General features: G+C 43.4%; 1 protein-coding gene across 2 annotated transcripts; it reads left to right on the top strand.

Moving 5' to 3' along the window:
* Positions 1-884: 884 nt before the first annotated feature.
* Positions 885-13,447, top strand: LOC139410121 (caytaxin-like). 2 transcript variants are annotated; one of them, XM_071155565.1, is made up of 13 exons: positions 885-983; positions 3,015-3,114; positions 5,008-5,066; positions 5,295-5,546; positions 7,352-7,525; positions 7,761-7,863; positions 8,131-8,262; positions 8,542-8,628; positions 8,993-9,091; positions 9,401-9,436; positions 9,580-9,642; positions 11,019-11,088; positions 11,644-13,447. In XM_071155565.1, the coding sequence occupies exons 2-12, from the start codon at positions 3,038-3,040 to the stop codon at positions 11,050-11,052; spliced, it is 1,116 nt and encodes a 371-aa protein (XP_071011666.1). In that variant the 5' UTR covers positions 885-983; positions 3,015-3,037; the 3' UTR covers positions 11,053-11,088; positions 11,644-13,447. The 2 variants fall into 2 exon arrangements, with proteins under 2 accessions (XP_071011666.1, XP_071011667.1); XM_071155566.1 differs by lacking the exons at positions 885-983; positions 3,015-3,114 and adding an exon at positions 3,984-4,103.
* The last annotated feature ends 1,988 nt before the right edge of the window (positions 13,448-15,435 follow it).

Here is a 15,435-nt window from a genome sequence, read left to right as displayed (position 1 = left end):
TTGGTCAGACAAGTGCCACATATAAGCCCTTCTGGTGTGTCCCACTGGCATTGCATGGCCGCCTGCCACCGCCACTGCTGTCTAGGGCAGATTGCTCGATAGAGGGGAAGTCCACTCCTGCAGCTGGGCAGGAAAAGGGGAGAATGGAGAAAGGAGGACAGGAATGGGTGGAGCATAAGCAGCGGGTGAGAAATTTGTGGATGAAAGGGGGATATGATTGGTGGAGAACTGAAGTGCGCAAGGGAGGCTGAATAAGTTAGTGTCTGTGTATGGGTAGGGGTTGGGTGGGGTGGTGATGTGTTGAGTGTGGAGAGAGAGAGAGAGAGAGAGATGCTGTTGCCAGGAAACAGTGGGCATAGAGGACCATTCACAGCAGTTCATGGAGTAAAAACACAAAGGGAGACTTGATATGTAGGTGGTGTTTTTAGTATAAACAGGCAGATATGAACAGGACGGTTATCCCAGCATGGACTGGATTAAACCAGCATGAGCAGAGAGGAAAGTACAGTATAACTACTGAAGAGGATTTGGCGCTGATGTACACACTATTATGGGATGGAGAGATGAGAGATTCTCATAATTTAGAGATTTAGATTTAGAGTCTAGACAGAAATACATGGGCAGAGTAGACAATCAGAAACAGTCATCATGATAACAGCACTGATTCCTTCAAATTAAAAGGGTAGGGTTGAGCTCTAAAGGAGCCTGTCACTTCAGTCTTCAGGGCCAGTCTCTTTCACACCCTCCTTCCCCAACAGAAGTGGAGGGAGACAGGCGGGGAACAAAGCTGCCCCCTGTATTCAGACACCTGCTGCTGCTGCCTGACACGGGACGACGAGGGGGGCGACTCACTAGACCCATGCATTGACCCTGGTCTGAAGGATTTCAATTCCTAGCTGTCCAATCTCTACATCAGTGAATAAGGAGGGAGGACGCAAAGGAGGGACGGACAGCAGTGATTCAAGGGATCTTTTACTGCCCATGTGAGTACGCCTTTGCATTCTTCCTCTACTCTTTATTACACTCCTCATACAGTGTGTGTGTGTGTGTGTGTGTGTGTGTGTGTGTGTGTGTGTGTGTGTGTGTGTGTGTGTGTGTGTAGTAAATGTATAGTAGCTCATGAATATGTTAACTCTTATATAAGATACAAATCTATAGGATTAGATGACAAAGAAAGACTGTCGATTTCCATTGTATTCAGCTTTTGCATTTTCCTTGCACATGCAGACTGCAGATGTGATTCAAGTCTTTTGTCGAGTTTTCCCACACTGCTATTATTCCTCGTCATGGCAGCATCCTGAATACCTTCCTGCCTACAGATATAGCCTCCATTGGTATGCCCTCCAGAAATGTAGTACTGTCATTGGATTGTCAATGTATTAACTTATTAAAGTGTTCGGATGCGAAACAATCCATAGTGTTTGGAAAATGAAAGATGCGGGCAATTGATTACTTTCATTACCTCTCATGCTGGTGGGTTTTTCTTCTTCCCTCCATATTCATAACATGCCAGCCCTCTCTTCATTTGACAAATTATAGTTTGGATACTGTGTCACTTCACTAGGCACACACAGTTGGGTTTATGCGTTTATTGGGTGTATGGTATGCAAATTGTTCTGGTCACACAATAAGGCTCACAGTTGCATGCTCAATCGAAGTGACATGGAATACAAGCAGCTTCTCTTGTGGGTTATGGCTGGGGTCTTATAGTATGCTGCTTTTCCCTTCGGGATACAGTACACTGCTCTACACCCTCTCGGAGTGGATATGATGTAGCTGTACAGTATACATTCTGTACAGAGGTTGACCTTACAAAACACTTCTTACAATGCATCTAACAGTATTGTCGGGCAACAACCTGATGGAAACAATCATGTGAACATTTTGATGTGTGTAGGACATTGCCTTGCAAATCATGTTCTGATCGCCTTATTTATTTTGCTGTGTCTATGTTAGGTGAATTCTCAAAGATAGTATTGCCACTTATCCACACCCACAGGCAGGTAATGTACTTTCGGAGCCCTCCCTGAGTGTATCTGTTTTTATAATTATTTCCACAGCTGACCTGGGGAACCTAAGCCGCTCAGTACACCTCAGTGTACTTCACTCATGTTGATTTTCCACATGAGTGAAGAGGTACAAAGAGAGGAGTAATTTAGTTCAATTAAACACAATCAGTCCCATGCAGTGAACCGTACACTGTATATTTTATACTGAGGTTGTATCTGACTTTGAATAATATTAGTGTCTGTTTCTGATTCAATATAGCCGATGATGGTAACGAAAACTGAAACCCAAGTCACACATTTCCCTCAAAAACAGAATGTGAGTGATTACAATACGGTGCACTGACTAACATGATGTCAACCCAGCTTGAGGTATCTGGAGCCAGGATTATTAAGCTGTAGAACTGTCTCTTTAAACTTGTGTCAGACAGGATAAACCAGAACACATCAAAAAGGTGGCAACTGCGCTGAGGATTAGTAGCTGATCAGGGGGGATTAAGAGTTGATTTCTCCTGGCCTCTTGGATTCCACCTACGAAATTCCTTAATTGTGACTGACTTTGAGGGAAGGAGCAAGGGGACCTCAGTCACATGCTCCTCTCATGCTACACATGGGGATAAACGCCTCGTGACCTGGATTCAGTTTCTCAAATGAAATGATAAATACTAATGAATAAAATAAAATACTAATAACCATATCATTGTTCCTCTTGTATAAATGCATTCTCTGTTTTATAACGGAGGAATTCTCTGTGTTACACAAGACATGGGCTTATTGCCATTTGAGCTTCATACCTGAGGATGGGATTGATTTGGTTTGAGCCCGCTTATAGCCAGAGGCTATGATTTGATTATGCCAATGATAATGGTGATAGGGATAAATTGGATCTACATATCATTTCCAATGCTCAAAGCGCTCCCTTGTAACAGGAAGGAACTCACCCCATCTGTGATTGATTATTGTTGGTTGGTTAATTATGTATGGTCTGTCTATGTCTGTGTGCCCTAGGCTCCTCCCCTCCCTTCCATGGGATGGGCACCACAGAGGCGACACTACGAATGGATAACATGGAATGTAAAGATGAGTGGCAGGACGAAGACTTCCCCAGGTGGGTGTCAGACAACTTTGATGATGCTTTACTTTACAGGGTCCTTTAGTCCTGCAGAGTCCAATACTGTGTAAAAAGTATTGTAATAACTCACCATAACATTATACTGACAGCAGTAATCCATCACTAAGTACACTATACAGCCTACAGCGTAACAACAAAGGTTACACTATTTGTTACATTGTACTTGCAAGAATAAGCACACAGTAATACACTTTAAAATGATACTCTGTGTGTTTTTTTCCCCTCACAACTGGTAGATGACAATACCTCATGCCCGCAGTGATGTTTGTTGTTGGACTATAATCTGCTCCAGTATAATTTGCTTGAGGATTTCCCAGTGAGCTAACCCTGTGCAGCTGGTGTACTTATAGCCTGGAATACCTAGCAGATACCCCATCTACTGAAATCAACCTCTGACATTGATTGCAATAGCCACATGACAATAATATGTGCCGTAAACATTCACTAACACTGGATCTATACAGAATTTAAACAAAAATTATAATTGTCCTCCAAGCACTGAAGAATTACAAAGAGGACTGGATTTAAGCAGGACTTTCCTCTTTATTGTCATTGCGAAACACAGAGAGATCAGATAATTGCTCAGTATGAAATTAAAGGAGTGTGAAGAAGAAAGGCAAAGAGAGAGCATTCTGACAGCAAGGAGCCTCCTCCTGTCTCTCTCCATCTGAGGGAGCGGAGACAGGGAGCAGGTGCAGCTCTCTCCTTAAATGGTAGTGGGTAACGTCATGTGACGCAGCAGCCAGTCAACAACACAGCATCACCAGGAAAATGGTGGCAGATCAGCTTTAAGGAAAAGGAGGAAGAGAAAATAAGTCTATGTATCATTAGGCTCTGAATGATGATGTGCCTGAGGCTCCCTATGATCGACTGAGAAAAGGGCATGCATAATATTCTAAGATCCTGTGCTGTAAAATCAAGTAGTTGCCTGGACCGTCTTTGAATCCATCCTCATTTTTGATAAGGTAAGCAGGAGCTCGTGATATCTTAGCCCTCATCATCATATAGGAGAAGAATATGGCCTGACTGCTTGACATTTTGGATTATCATACCCTTGGTTAGACATAATTCCTATTTCATTTCTTTATCATGGTGTCATTATTGTAGGAAACTGGTTATTTGAACAATGGAAGCTTGCCAGTGGTTATAGCAGTGGGACGCCTCAGGGATGCTAGATCGGACACCATGCAGTGTAACGGATGCCCTTGTCATTTGTTATTGCCAGTCATGTTGATTTGGCAACACTGTTATAGACTGTCTGTCCTCCCTGGGATGTTAGGTTGGAAAGATGGTTTAGTATTATGCAGCAGTGGAGCACAGTGGAGCTGTAAACTTTATATTTCCCCAGTGCCTCTTGGTATTTGGTTGCTGTTGACATTTCCCCCCTGTATTATACCTTTCATTCTCCACCTCCTCCATGTCCTCCTGGTTTCACGTTACAGGAACTGACAAGGGAAATTACACCACGTGTTAAGGGGTAACCTAACGGTGTGTCTGCCTCCCCTGTACAGTGAATAAGGTTTGTTGACATACCACCGCCTCTACCTCCCCTCCCCACATCGCACACCGTGGCAGGTCTATAATCTAAAGAGCTCCCTGGGGAGATGCTAATTACCACCCAGCCTCCTCTCTCTGTGCTCCCTTTGTGGTGCTGAGCCAGATCACTGACAACCCCACTGACATGATCGTTGGCATGTGTTAATTTTGCACCAGCTGGAATGATGTGATGTTGTACTAGTGTGCTTCCAGGACTATTTGGGGTTTGGTTTATTTGAGTCAGGCTGGCTGGCTTTAGTGTTTGCTCATGTCATGCTATTGTGTGTGGCTGTGGCCCTGACAGAATGATGGGCTCTCTGTGTTGATTTTCAGACCACTTCCTGAGGACGGTGACATGGAGTCTTCCTGTGGCCTCACCGATGACCGAGCCTGTAAGTGTAATAACACCTCACCTGTCTGGCATAAGATAGATGTTTTTGGTTTGGTAAAGTTAACTAATTTGATATAGTATAAGCCACTTTAGCTTAATATACAGTATTACTTTCTAACAATGAGCCTCATCTCACATGCTACTTCCTGGACCCTGCACCCGTGAATTCAACTTGATGTCATGTGTGTACACTATTAGTAGCTAATAAGTCTCACCTCCTCTGTCACAGCTCCCCCCAACTCTCTGAATGTTAATGCAGTTGGAGGAGGTGGAAGTGGAGGAGGGTCCACCCATCGTAAGCGGCGTACATTAGTGGCCCCGGACATGAACCTGTCCCTGGACCACAGCGAGGGTTCCCTGCTGTCTGACGACTTCTTGGATACGCCCGACGACCTTGACATCAATGTGGACGACATCGAGACCCCAGACGACAACGACTCCCTGGAGTTCATCACCAACGGCAACGAGCTGGAATGGGAAGGTAGGTAGAGCTCATGCGGCGTGGAATAATGGAAGCCCTGGTGCCAGCCTGGTAGCCTGGGTGCCAGTCTGTGTGCTTTAGACAACTTGTTGTTTGGCAAGATGTACGTAGCTAGCGCAGACACGGTCTGGCACCCACTCTGGCTCGATATATTGAACAAAAATATAAACGCAACATGTAAAGTGTTGGTCACATGTTTCATGATCCCAGGAATGTTCTATTCACACAAAAAGCTTATTTTTTCAAAAATGTTGTGCACAAATTTGTTTAAATCCCTGTTAGTATGCATTTCTCCTTTGACAAGATAATCCATCCACCTGACAGGTGTGGCATATCAAGAAGCGGATTAAACAGCATGATCATTACACAGGTGCACCTTGTGCTGGGGACAATAAAAGGCCACTCTAAAATGTGCAGTTTTGTCACACAACACAATTCCACAGATGTCTCAAGTTTTGAGGGTGTGTAATTGGCATGCTGACTGCAGGAATGTTCACCAGAGCTGTTGCCATATAATTTAATGTTAATTTCTCTACTATAAGCCGCCTCCAACGTTGTTTTAGAGAATTTGGCAGTACGTCCAACCGGCCTCACAACTGCAGACCACGAGTAACCACGCCAGCCCAGGACCTCCACACCCGGCTTCTTTACCTGCGGGATCATCTGAGACCAGCCACCCAGACAGCTGATGAAACTGTGGGTTTGCACAAACTGTTAGAAACCGTCTCAGGTAAGCTCACCTGCGTGCTCGTCATCCTCACCAGGGTCTTGACCTGACTGCAGTTCGGCGTCGTAACCGACTTCAGTGGCCAAAAGCTCACTTTCGATGGCCACTGGCACATTGGAGAAGTGTGCTCTTCACGGAAGAATCCCAGTTTCAACTGTACCAGGCAGATGGCAGACAGCGTGTATGGCGTTGTGTGGGCGAGCGGTTTGCTGATGTAAACGTTGTGAACCGAGTGCCCCATGGTGGCGGTGGGGTTATGGTATGGGCAGGCATAAGCTACGGACAACAAACACAATTGCATTTTATCGATGGCAATTTGAATGCACAGAGATACCGTAACAAGATCCTGAGGCCCATTGTCGTGCCATTCATCCGTCCGCCATCACCTCATGTTTCAGCATGATAATGCACGCCCCATGTCGCAAGGACCTGTATGCAATTCCTGGAAGCTGAAAATGTCCCAGTTCTTCCTTGGCCTGCATACTCACCAGAATTGCCACCCATTGAGCATGATTGGGATGCTCTGGGTGGAGATGTACAACAGCGGGTTCCAGTTCCCGTCAATATCCAGCAACTTCGCACAGCCATCGAACAGGAGTGGGACAACAATCCACAGTCTGATCAACTCTATGCGAAAGAGATGTCACACTGCATGAGGCAAATGGTGGTCACACCCGATACTGACACACCAGATACACGACCCTACTTTTTTTTTTTTTTAAAGGTACAGTTTCTGTGACCAACAGATGGATATCTGTATTTCCAGTCATGTGAAATCCATAGATTAGGGCCTAATGAGTTTATTTCAATTGACTGATTTCCTTAAATGTGCTGTGACTAAGTAAAATCTTTGAAATTGTTTATGCGTTTATATTTTTGTTCAGTGTAAATAGCTGCGTAGTAAAAAGTCCATTCTATCAGACTACAGCTGAACAGAACAGCAGCTAAAATACTGAAGAGACAAAGGTGGATGACATAAAACACATCCATTATGTCTCACTAATAGAAATACCTTTGTTTTAAACCCACTTCACATTACAGCATAAACACCTTCAAACTTTTCACTATGTACATCCAGATGACACGCCAGTGGCCAACGCCAAAGCGGGGCCTGGTGACGGAGAAGAGGAGGATGGTGCTGATGGGACGGGGGGTAACGGGCGCCTGTGGAGGACGGTGATCATTGGGGAGCAGGAGCACCGCATCGACATGCAGGTCATCAGGCCGTACCTCCGCGTCATCACCCATGGGGGTCAGTATCCAACCAACAGCATCCAGCCAGAGCCATAGATACACTGTATGCATAGTTAAACTAATTAAAATTGAATTGTCATGGAACCTTCGGTGCCAACATGGTGCCCATTCAATCTCAAATTGAGTTTACGTCGGTATATGTCTGTATCTTGATGGTTCTGCATCCAGGTAATTGACACCAACGGGATGAACTTACAGGCCATGTCAACTGTCGCTCTTCTCTCCCTCTGCAGGTTACTATGGCGAGGGTCTGAATGCCATCATAGTGTTCTCAGCCTGCTACCTGCCCGACAGCAGCTGTGCAGATTACCACTACATCATGGAGAACCTCTTCCTGTGAGTAACTGGATTTACAAATTGCAGAGATACTGATTTATGGCAAGAGGCACAAATGCCCAACTTCCACAGAGTGATATTTAAAACTAGGTCATCACGCCTGGTATACTGTCATTGAAATCAGAGAGATCATGTCATACATCACACAATCATTTTGTAGTGAAGATTTATGCTGCCAGAAAATGGGAACTCGAGATTTCATTAGTGCTTGCCACGGTAGCAATAAAATAAACCTCAATATTTTTCCCTTCCTCATTGCCATCTCAGGTATGTGGTCAGCAGTCTAGAAATGCTGGTTGCTGAGGACTATTTGATCATCTACATGAATGGAGCCACACCACGGGGCAAGATGCCGGGCATAGGATGGCTGAAGAAATGCTATCAGATGATTGATAGGAGGTAAGACTATTTATATCATATACACCACTGCATGACAGCATGGATAATGCAATCATTCATACTGTCAGCATAGGATGGATGTGCATAACACAAATGTTGACTGACTCTCAGGAGAAACTAATGGGGAGTAATTGAGCTTGTAACTGCTACTGGCAGTCAATGGGAAGTGAGGATTGACTCATACTACGGTAGCCTGCTTGATAGAGTCTTCCAGCACTATGAGATGAATGTATGTATGTATTGCCTTATTTCAACTATTTATTTCTGTTGTCCCTGAAGGCTGAGGAAGAACCTGAAGTCTCTGGTCATCGCCCACCCCACCTGGTTCATCCGCACTGTGCTGGCCATATCTAGGCCTTTTATCAGGTGACCACAGAACAACAACATCATGTTAAAGGGGTACTCCAGGATCTAAAACATAACACATTTGTAACATATAGTATGAATTGGATTCGTAACATATGTGAATCGCTATTTAAAAAAATATATATATATATTTTTATATTTTGCATGACGTAACATATCATACGAAATGGATGATGTAGTACACAATTTGATGATGTAGTACACACAAAACTGGGACCACTTTTGTCTCATTAGCAGCACTTTCAAAACTTCTGTCTGAAATGATACAAACGTTTTTTCATAATACAGTTATGCTACATATCGCCACTGTGATGGATAAAACCAATATAACTGGTTGTTGTGTTTATCCTGTTCTTATTTGCAGTGTGAAGTTTATGAATAAGATCCAGTATGTGCATAGTCTGGATGAGCTGGCAGAGATAGTCCCCATGGAACATGTGCAGGTCCCGGAGTGTGTGGTGCAGTAAGTATCATCAACCACTATGGGGGGTAACTAAGCTGAAGACTCCCACCATCATTCACTGACCTGCAGTGATTTGCAGACTAATAAATTGTGTAAACTTGCAAGCTAATAATTTTCCCCAGTGGTAGAGACTTTGAGGCAGTAAATAAATCATAGAAGAACACATTTGAATATCAAAAAGTTTTCAAATGGGAATTTATGTTCATTTGGTTTGTCAGCCCAAAAAAATAGATGTAAGATTGTATCTGTATTTCACTCTTGGAAAAGGACTTGGATCAGAAAAGGGATCTTAATCTTTTCTTTTTACAGATTTGAGGAGGAGAGGATCAGAGCTCGGAAAGAAAGGTAAAACACATATAATTTTTTTGATCGAATTAACTGGGCATACATGCCATGCTCATACTCAATCAGGGGTGATCCATGCTGTATCCTCAGTCAATTCATTCATCAAGCTTTTATTCAAGTGTTGTTTCCCTCTGCCTGTACAGGATGGAGCAGGAACAGCAGGAACAGCCAAACCCACACGCGTCTTCTTCAGCCAAGGCAGAGAGGTAGGGAGTAGACAGTTACACTATAACGGCCTGTGCGTGATAGCCGGATATCTTAAAGCTCTCCAGGACCAGGGTTGGAGATACCCTATATATATACAAAAGTATGTGGACACCCCTTCAAATGAGTGGATTTGGCTACAGGTGTTGCTGACAGGTGTATAAAATCAAGCACACAGACATGCAATCCCCGTAGACAAACATTGGCAGTAGAATGGCCTTACCGAAGACCTCAGTGACTTTCAAAGTGGCACTGTCATGGGACGACACCTTTCCAACAAGTCAGTTCATCAAACTCTTGCCCTGCTAGAGCTGCCCCGTTCAACTACGTGCTGTTATTGTGAATGGGAAACGTCTAGGAGCAACAACGGCTCAGCCGCGAAGTAGTAGGCCACACAAGCTCACAGAATGGGAACAGGGAGTGCTGAAGCGTGTAGCGTGTAAAAATCATCTGTCCTCGGTTGCAACACTCACTACCGAGTTCCAAACTGCCTCTGGAAGCAACGTCAGCACAGTAACTGTTTGTCGGGAGCTTCATGAAATGGGTTTCCATGGCCGAGCAGGCACACACTAGCCTAAGATCACCATGTGAAATGCCAAGCGTCTGCTGGAGTGGTGTGAAGCTCGCCGCCATTGGACTCTGGAGCAGTGGAAATTCTCTGGAGTGATGAATCACGCTTCACCATCTGGCAGTCCGACAGACGAAAGCTACCTTCACGGAGGCATAGTGACAACTGTAAAGTTTGGAGGGGGAAGAATAATGGTCTGGGGTTGTTAGGGCCCTTAGTTCCAGTGAAGGGAAATCTTAACGCTACAGCATACAATGACATTCTAGACGATTCTGTGCTTCCAACTTTGTGGCAACAGTTTGGGGAAGGCCCTTTCCTGTTTAAGTATGACAATGCACCCGTGCACAAAGCGAGATCCGTACAGAAATTGTTTGTCGAGATTGTGTGGAAGAACTTGACTGGCCTGCCCAGAGCCCTAATCTCAACCCCATTGAACACCTTTCGGATGAATTGGCACACCGACTGTGAGCCCAGCCTAATCGCCCAGCGTCAGTGCTCGACCTCACTAATGCGCTTGTGGCTGAATGGACGTCCCTGCAGCAATGTTCCAACATCTAGTGGAAAGCTTTCCCAGAAGAGTAGAGGCTGTTATAGCAGAAAAGGGAGGACCAACACCATATCAATGCCCATGATTTTGGAATGAAACTTTCGATGACCAGTCCACATACTTTTGGTAATGTAGTGTGTACCTGGTATAGATCAAGCAGCAGTCAACATGGCCATTGTCGAGCACTATTACCTCTCAACAGCAGTATAGCAGGAAACAAAGTCACAGAGACATTTATTTATTCATACTCATGTCATTTGCAGGCCCAAGTCAATGATCACAGGGCAAGGAATCTGAAAGGGACCTGCTCCTCTTTATTCATCTCATACCATGGTAAGGAAGGACACAACACTACTGCTCTTCTCACACTGACTACAAGGTGACACTGCACTCATAAATACAATGTACATTGTGCATACGGTATCCACTGGCAGCCTGTGGCAGGAGTCAGGCCCATAGAGATCCTATTAAATGAGTTCTAAGATATCATTCTGTGGTCAGGCCATTTAACCACTTAAACAGATGTTTAAACCACCAGCACCATTTGAATGTCTACTGTTACGTAATGTCCACCTGCTCAGCCATTTAAGAATCAGACCCAGCCAGTCCTCAGTGCTATTGTACAGGAATGCCCGGTCAAGTGCAGCCAGCCAGGCCTTAATGGGTGAGCGTGTCAGGAACGTGTGTGTGTCTTACTGTGTCATCAAGGGACTTTCAGGGGTCAAGAGGTCAGGCATGTTGCAGCCTCACTCATGTTACAATAAGGTCAGCTGTATTAAATGAACTGCTCTGTGAACCTGGTCTGCTGTTTTGAAAAGTGTATTCTTCTGGAGGTTTTTATATCATTAACCTGCTTCTTAATGACGGTGTCTTGTATCATCTGTGCAGTTGTTGAAAGAAGTTTGGAGCATGAAAACTGTGTTTATAAGAAGAAACATGAAGTCCAACAAGTCTAAGAATACTTCCTAATCTATAAATATCAAGCTGAAGATTTTTCCATCAAGATATTAAACTCCCCAACACACTCCTCAGCGGTTCTTAGGTTGCCAACTGATTCCATCAGGACATTCCAAGGAATTGTCTGTTCTGGGGACTGTACAACTCCATGTTACATCATTTTACGACCGCTGAAAGTAGTTACTTTTAAACGACACCCCCAGTCACCACCGTGGGTTTTGTATCCATTTCAAATATAGATGACACTGCGATACTTTTGCCTAAGTCAAGATGTAAGAAAAAATAACATGAATATTGTAGAAAATGTTCCACCGGACATAAATGGTGTAAGGTGTCAGTGGCAGGCAGGTAACCAGACCTTTTACAGTTTTGTGTTGGAGGCTCTTGCAGGGACAATGGTAGACTAGACTTGAGTATGTATACTGTATACAGACAGTGTTGGATGGTGTGTCCTAGGAGCTGCACTGAGGGCTCTGCCAGGCCTAGTTACTGAGAGGAAGATATGCCTTAGAGAAGAAGAGGGGAGGAGGAACAGAGAGTCAGGCAATGCCCCTTAGTGCTCAGCATTGGTGTGCTGTGGCATCATTTCACCCATTAGCGCTATGCTAGCCCTTGAACATTTAGATGTAGACTGGAATGCTTTGCGAGACATCGGATGCCTTCACCTTTGCTTCATTTTGGCCTCATAATTTGTCAGAGTACAGGCTTTATTTTTGATCAACTGTTTTGCATTAATAATTTGGATGTCATCATGTTTCATATACCCAGATTGGTCCGGGGATCATTCAGTGCCCAACTAACCAACCCATGTACCTTACATTCTGATGTGCCTCAGGATTCTTGTCTGTACATTAATATGGGGGCCCACTGAAAGTAAGAACAAGAAATGTGCTGGTTTGACTGTAATGTCAAGAGGACTGCATTTCATTTCAGTTTTTCAGTCATTGATGTTGTGACTTAATGGTATCATTTCTGTATCATGCTGTGTTGTGGGTGCAGTCAAAGCATGCCAACATGTTGTCAGCATGTAATGTACCTTCAGATGTCCTATTGGATTATGGACCAGTCGCCTAATGGTCAATCTTCTATTGGATACTTACCTACCGGGTGGTAGAGGGGAGGAAGTGTTAAGAGTTTTTATTTTTGTAAAAATTACATACATACATGTATTGTAAGTGTTGTTTTGCACTATAGAATTTGATTGTCATTAAATTGTGAGCATAACATCTAGATGTGTATATTTGGGGACAGGTTGCCGTCCTAATATGTAACTCAAGATGGATTTTTGTGTGCTCTTCTAATTTTTGTACAAGTATACTGTAGTACAATCAATATCATGCATTGCATTTGTTGGTAACCTGTCAACCCGTCTAGACAAGTATGATAATCAAAAATGTCTCTTTCTGAAGTGCCATCCAAATTCAAACGATATCTTGATAAATATAAAACATAACAGAAGTCATTTTCTGTGGACAGGTTTGTGGATGGCGATGGGCTAGACTAGAGGTGATTGATATTCAATGGACAAAGTAAGAAAATGGCTTCCAAACATTTGTATACACATAATTGTAGTGTTACGTTAGAACATTGGACAGATTCATTTGCCTTTGATTTCTGGTAGAGAAATACCTATCCCATCAAAAGGTAGGCTTAAACGTGGCACAGAATTGCAGGAGTTTTTCTGCAGTCTCCCAAAGCTGCTGGAGAGAGAGTGCCGTTTTCTAAAGGATGTCAGCTCTTCCTGAGTGCCTACACAGAAAACTATGATATGGAATGTACAATTCTAAATTGACTACTGGGATTTTTCCCCCCAAATTGCTAGTAAACTGATTTTGTTGACACAAGTGTATTTTGTTTTGGTAAAAGGTTCTACATGGAAAGCAACCCCTGAGCGTCCAAAAATATCTTTCAATCATATTTTCAGTCTTTAAAAGCACAATATGTTATTACACTGGAAGATTTGGAAGAGATCAGTGGGCAATTTGTCGGCTGGAATACTGTGTGTAGCTTATTTTTCAAAACTGCAAAGCTTGAAATGGGGTTGGGATATGTAGCTATGTAGTTTGGATGTTCTTTAGATTGTGATGTACATTCTTCCATGTAAATACAAAGAAGTAAACTGTTCCACCCGACAATCTCTCTCTGCGGCCTGTATTCTTCCATTTCTAAATTTACCCACTGCTGTAAATTAATCCAAGATATATCATTCAGTCATTCAGAAATACATTTTTATTTTTCAGACATTCCGAATGTACGGATAGATTCAAGCTTTGACTTGAATCAAACCTGATTTGTTGAGAAAAGGAACAGTTACATTTGCCTTACCATAGAAGTGAGGGTGTCCAGGTGTTCACTGAGTTTACTTAAAGCAACGCCGGACATCCCTAAAAGGTGCTTGTTGTGGTTCAAAGGAACCTATTAATACACAGTCATGATACACACGTCCATGTACACTCTGACGCTTATCACGAGCCCCCCGGCTCTGTTAGAACAACTCTGACAGTTACATCAGCTCAGCTGTATTAGTGACAGAGGCAGCGCTGGTCACTGGTCAGTCACACATAGGATCTAAATTGAGAATGGCCTTCAGGAAATGAGACAAGACAACAGACCTGGTTTCAAATACTATTGAGGGTTTTTCAATTACTTTCAAAGACATTTTGAAGTAGGCTTGGGCGGTGTCCAGATTGTCATACCTTCATACCGACCTTGTTCATACAGATTACTGCATTCTTGGGAAAGAGCAAGAAAGGCATTCCACTGTACATGTGCACTTGACAATAAACTTGTGACCTTCTGGGATATTCAGTAATACCGGCACTGAACACAAGAGGCAATGTTTTCAATCCGAAGGTTAGCAATGCTAACAAGTACATGTCAAATCCCATAGTGAATGCTACCTAAATGATAATGAACGCATGCTAACATGTTATACAGTCTTTGAGATAAACTATTTGCAGGACAGACATCTTAGCTCATAAAGTTATAGAAGTAACAAAAATAATGCTACTCACAGTTCTGTACACACAAACCAAATATTAGGATGCAAGGCTCTTGATCCAGCAGGGGATTATGTTACCAATAGGAGCTTGACTGCAAGAAACAAACCCCTTATCTAGATTACTAGCTACTAAGTTAGCAAAGCAAATGCACAACTGCTTAGCATTTAGCCTATTTTAGACAGTTCATAGTTATAAGATATCCAGCTGGCAAACATTTAGTTGCAATTCCATGCTGTAATTAGGTCACCTGGTATGTGCTGCACAACAGAACGACTCACAAGGCTCCAGACTCTCTTCCTCTTCTTCTTCTTCTTTAGGATTTGGTTTGGCGGATTGCATCCAATTTTTAGGTGGCACACACCGCCGCCTACTGTACTGGTGTGTGAGGCCATTCACTGCCGACCTACATTAAATTATTGTTACGGTAATACAAAACTGGGAAAAATGAAAATTACCCTGCCAACTATTGACCCTCTCTAAAAAACACCACCCCATTCCACTATTTAACGCTATGTAATCCTACTCCAGAACAACGACCAAACTGTTCTGCAGTACATCCTTGCAATCCCAAGTACTTCTCTGCCACTGCCACCACAACCTCTATTTTCTGTGACGACCATGGCTACAAATGCTAAAAATCCCACCTTACTGAAGCAGATATTCTTCCCATCACTCTCTCTTGGTCTCTGCCTATCCACAGGAATCCTCTCACTATCCCTCA

The sequence above is a fragment of the Oncorhynchus clarkii genome, chromosome 5 (genome assembly GCF_045791955.1).
Source record: "Oncorhynchus clarkii lewisi isolate Uvic-CL-2024 chromosome 5, UVic_Ocla_1.0, whole genome shotgun sequence".
Taxonomy (NCBI): Eukaryota; Metazoa; Chordata; class Actinopteri; order Salmoniformes; family Salmonidae; genus Oncorhynchus; species Oncorhynchus clarkii.
This window is presented reverse-complemented; position numbering and strand designations above follow the sequence as displayed.

Bases quoted from the DNA above. Each gene is read 5' to 3' on its own strand.
- LOC139410121 (XM_071155565.1), top strand. From the start codon at position 3,038: ATGGGCACCACAGAGGCGACACTACGAATGGATAACATGGAATGTAAA. The intron at 5,067-5,294 runs GTAAGTGTAATA...CCTCTGTCACAG, and splicing joins CCTCACCGATGACCGAGCCT to CTCCCCCCAACTCTCTGAAT. The intron at 7,526-7,760 runs GTCAGTATCCAA...CTCCCTCTGCAG, and splicing joins CCGCGTCATCACCCATGGGG to GTTACTATGGCGAGGGTCTG.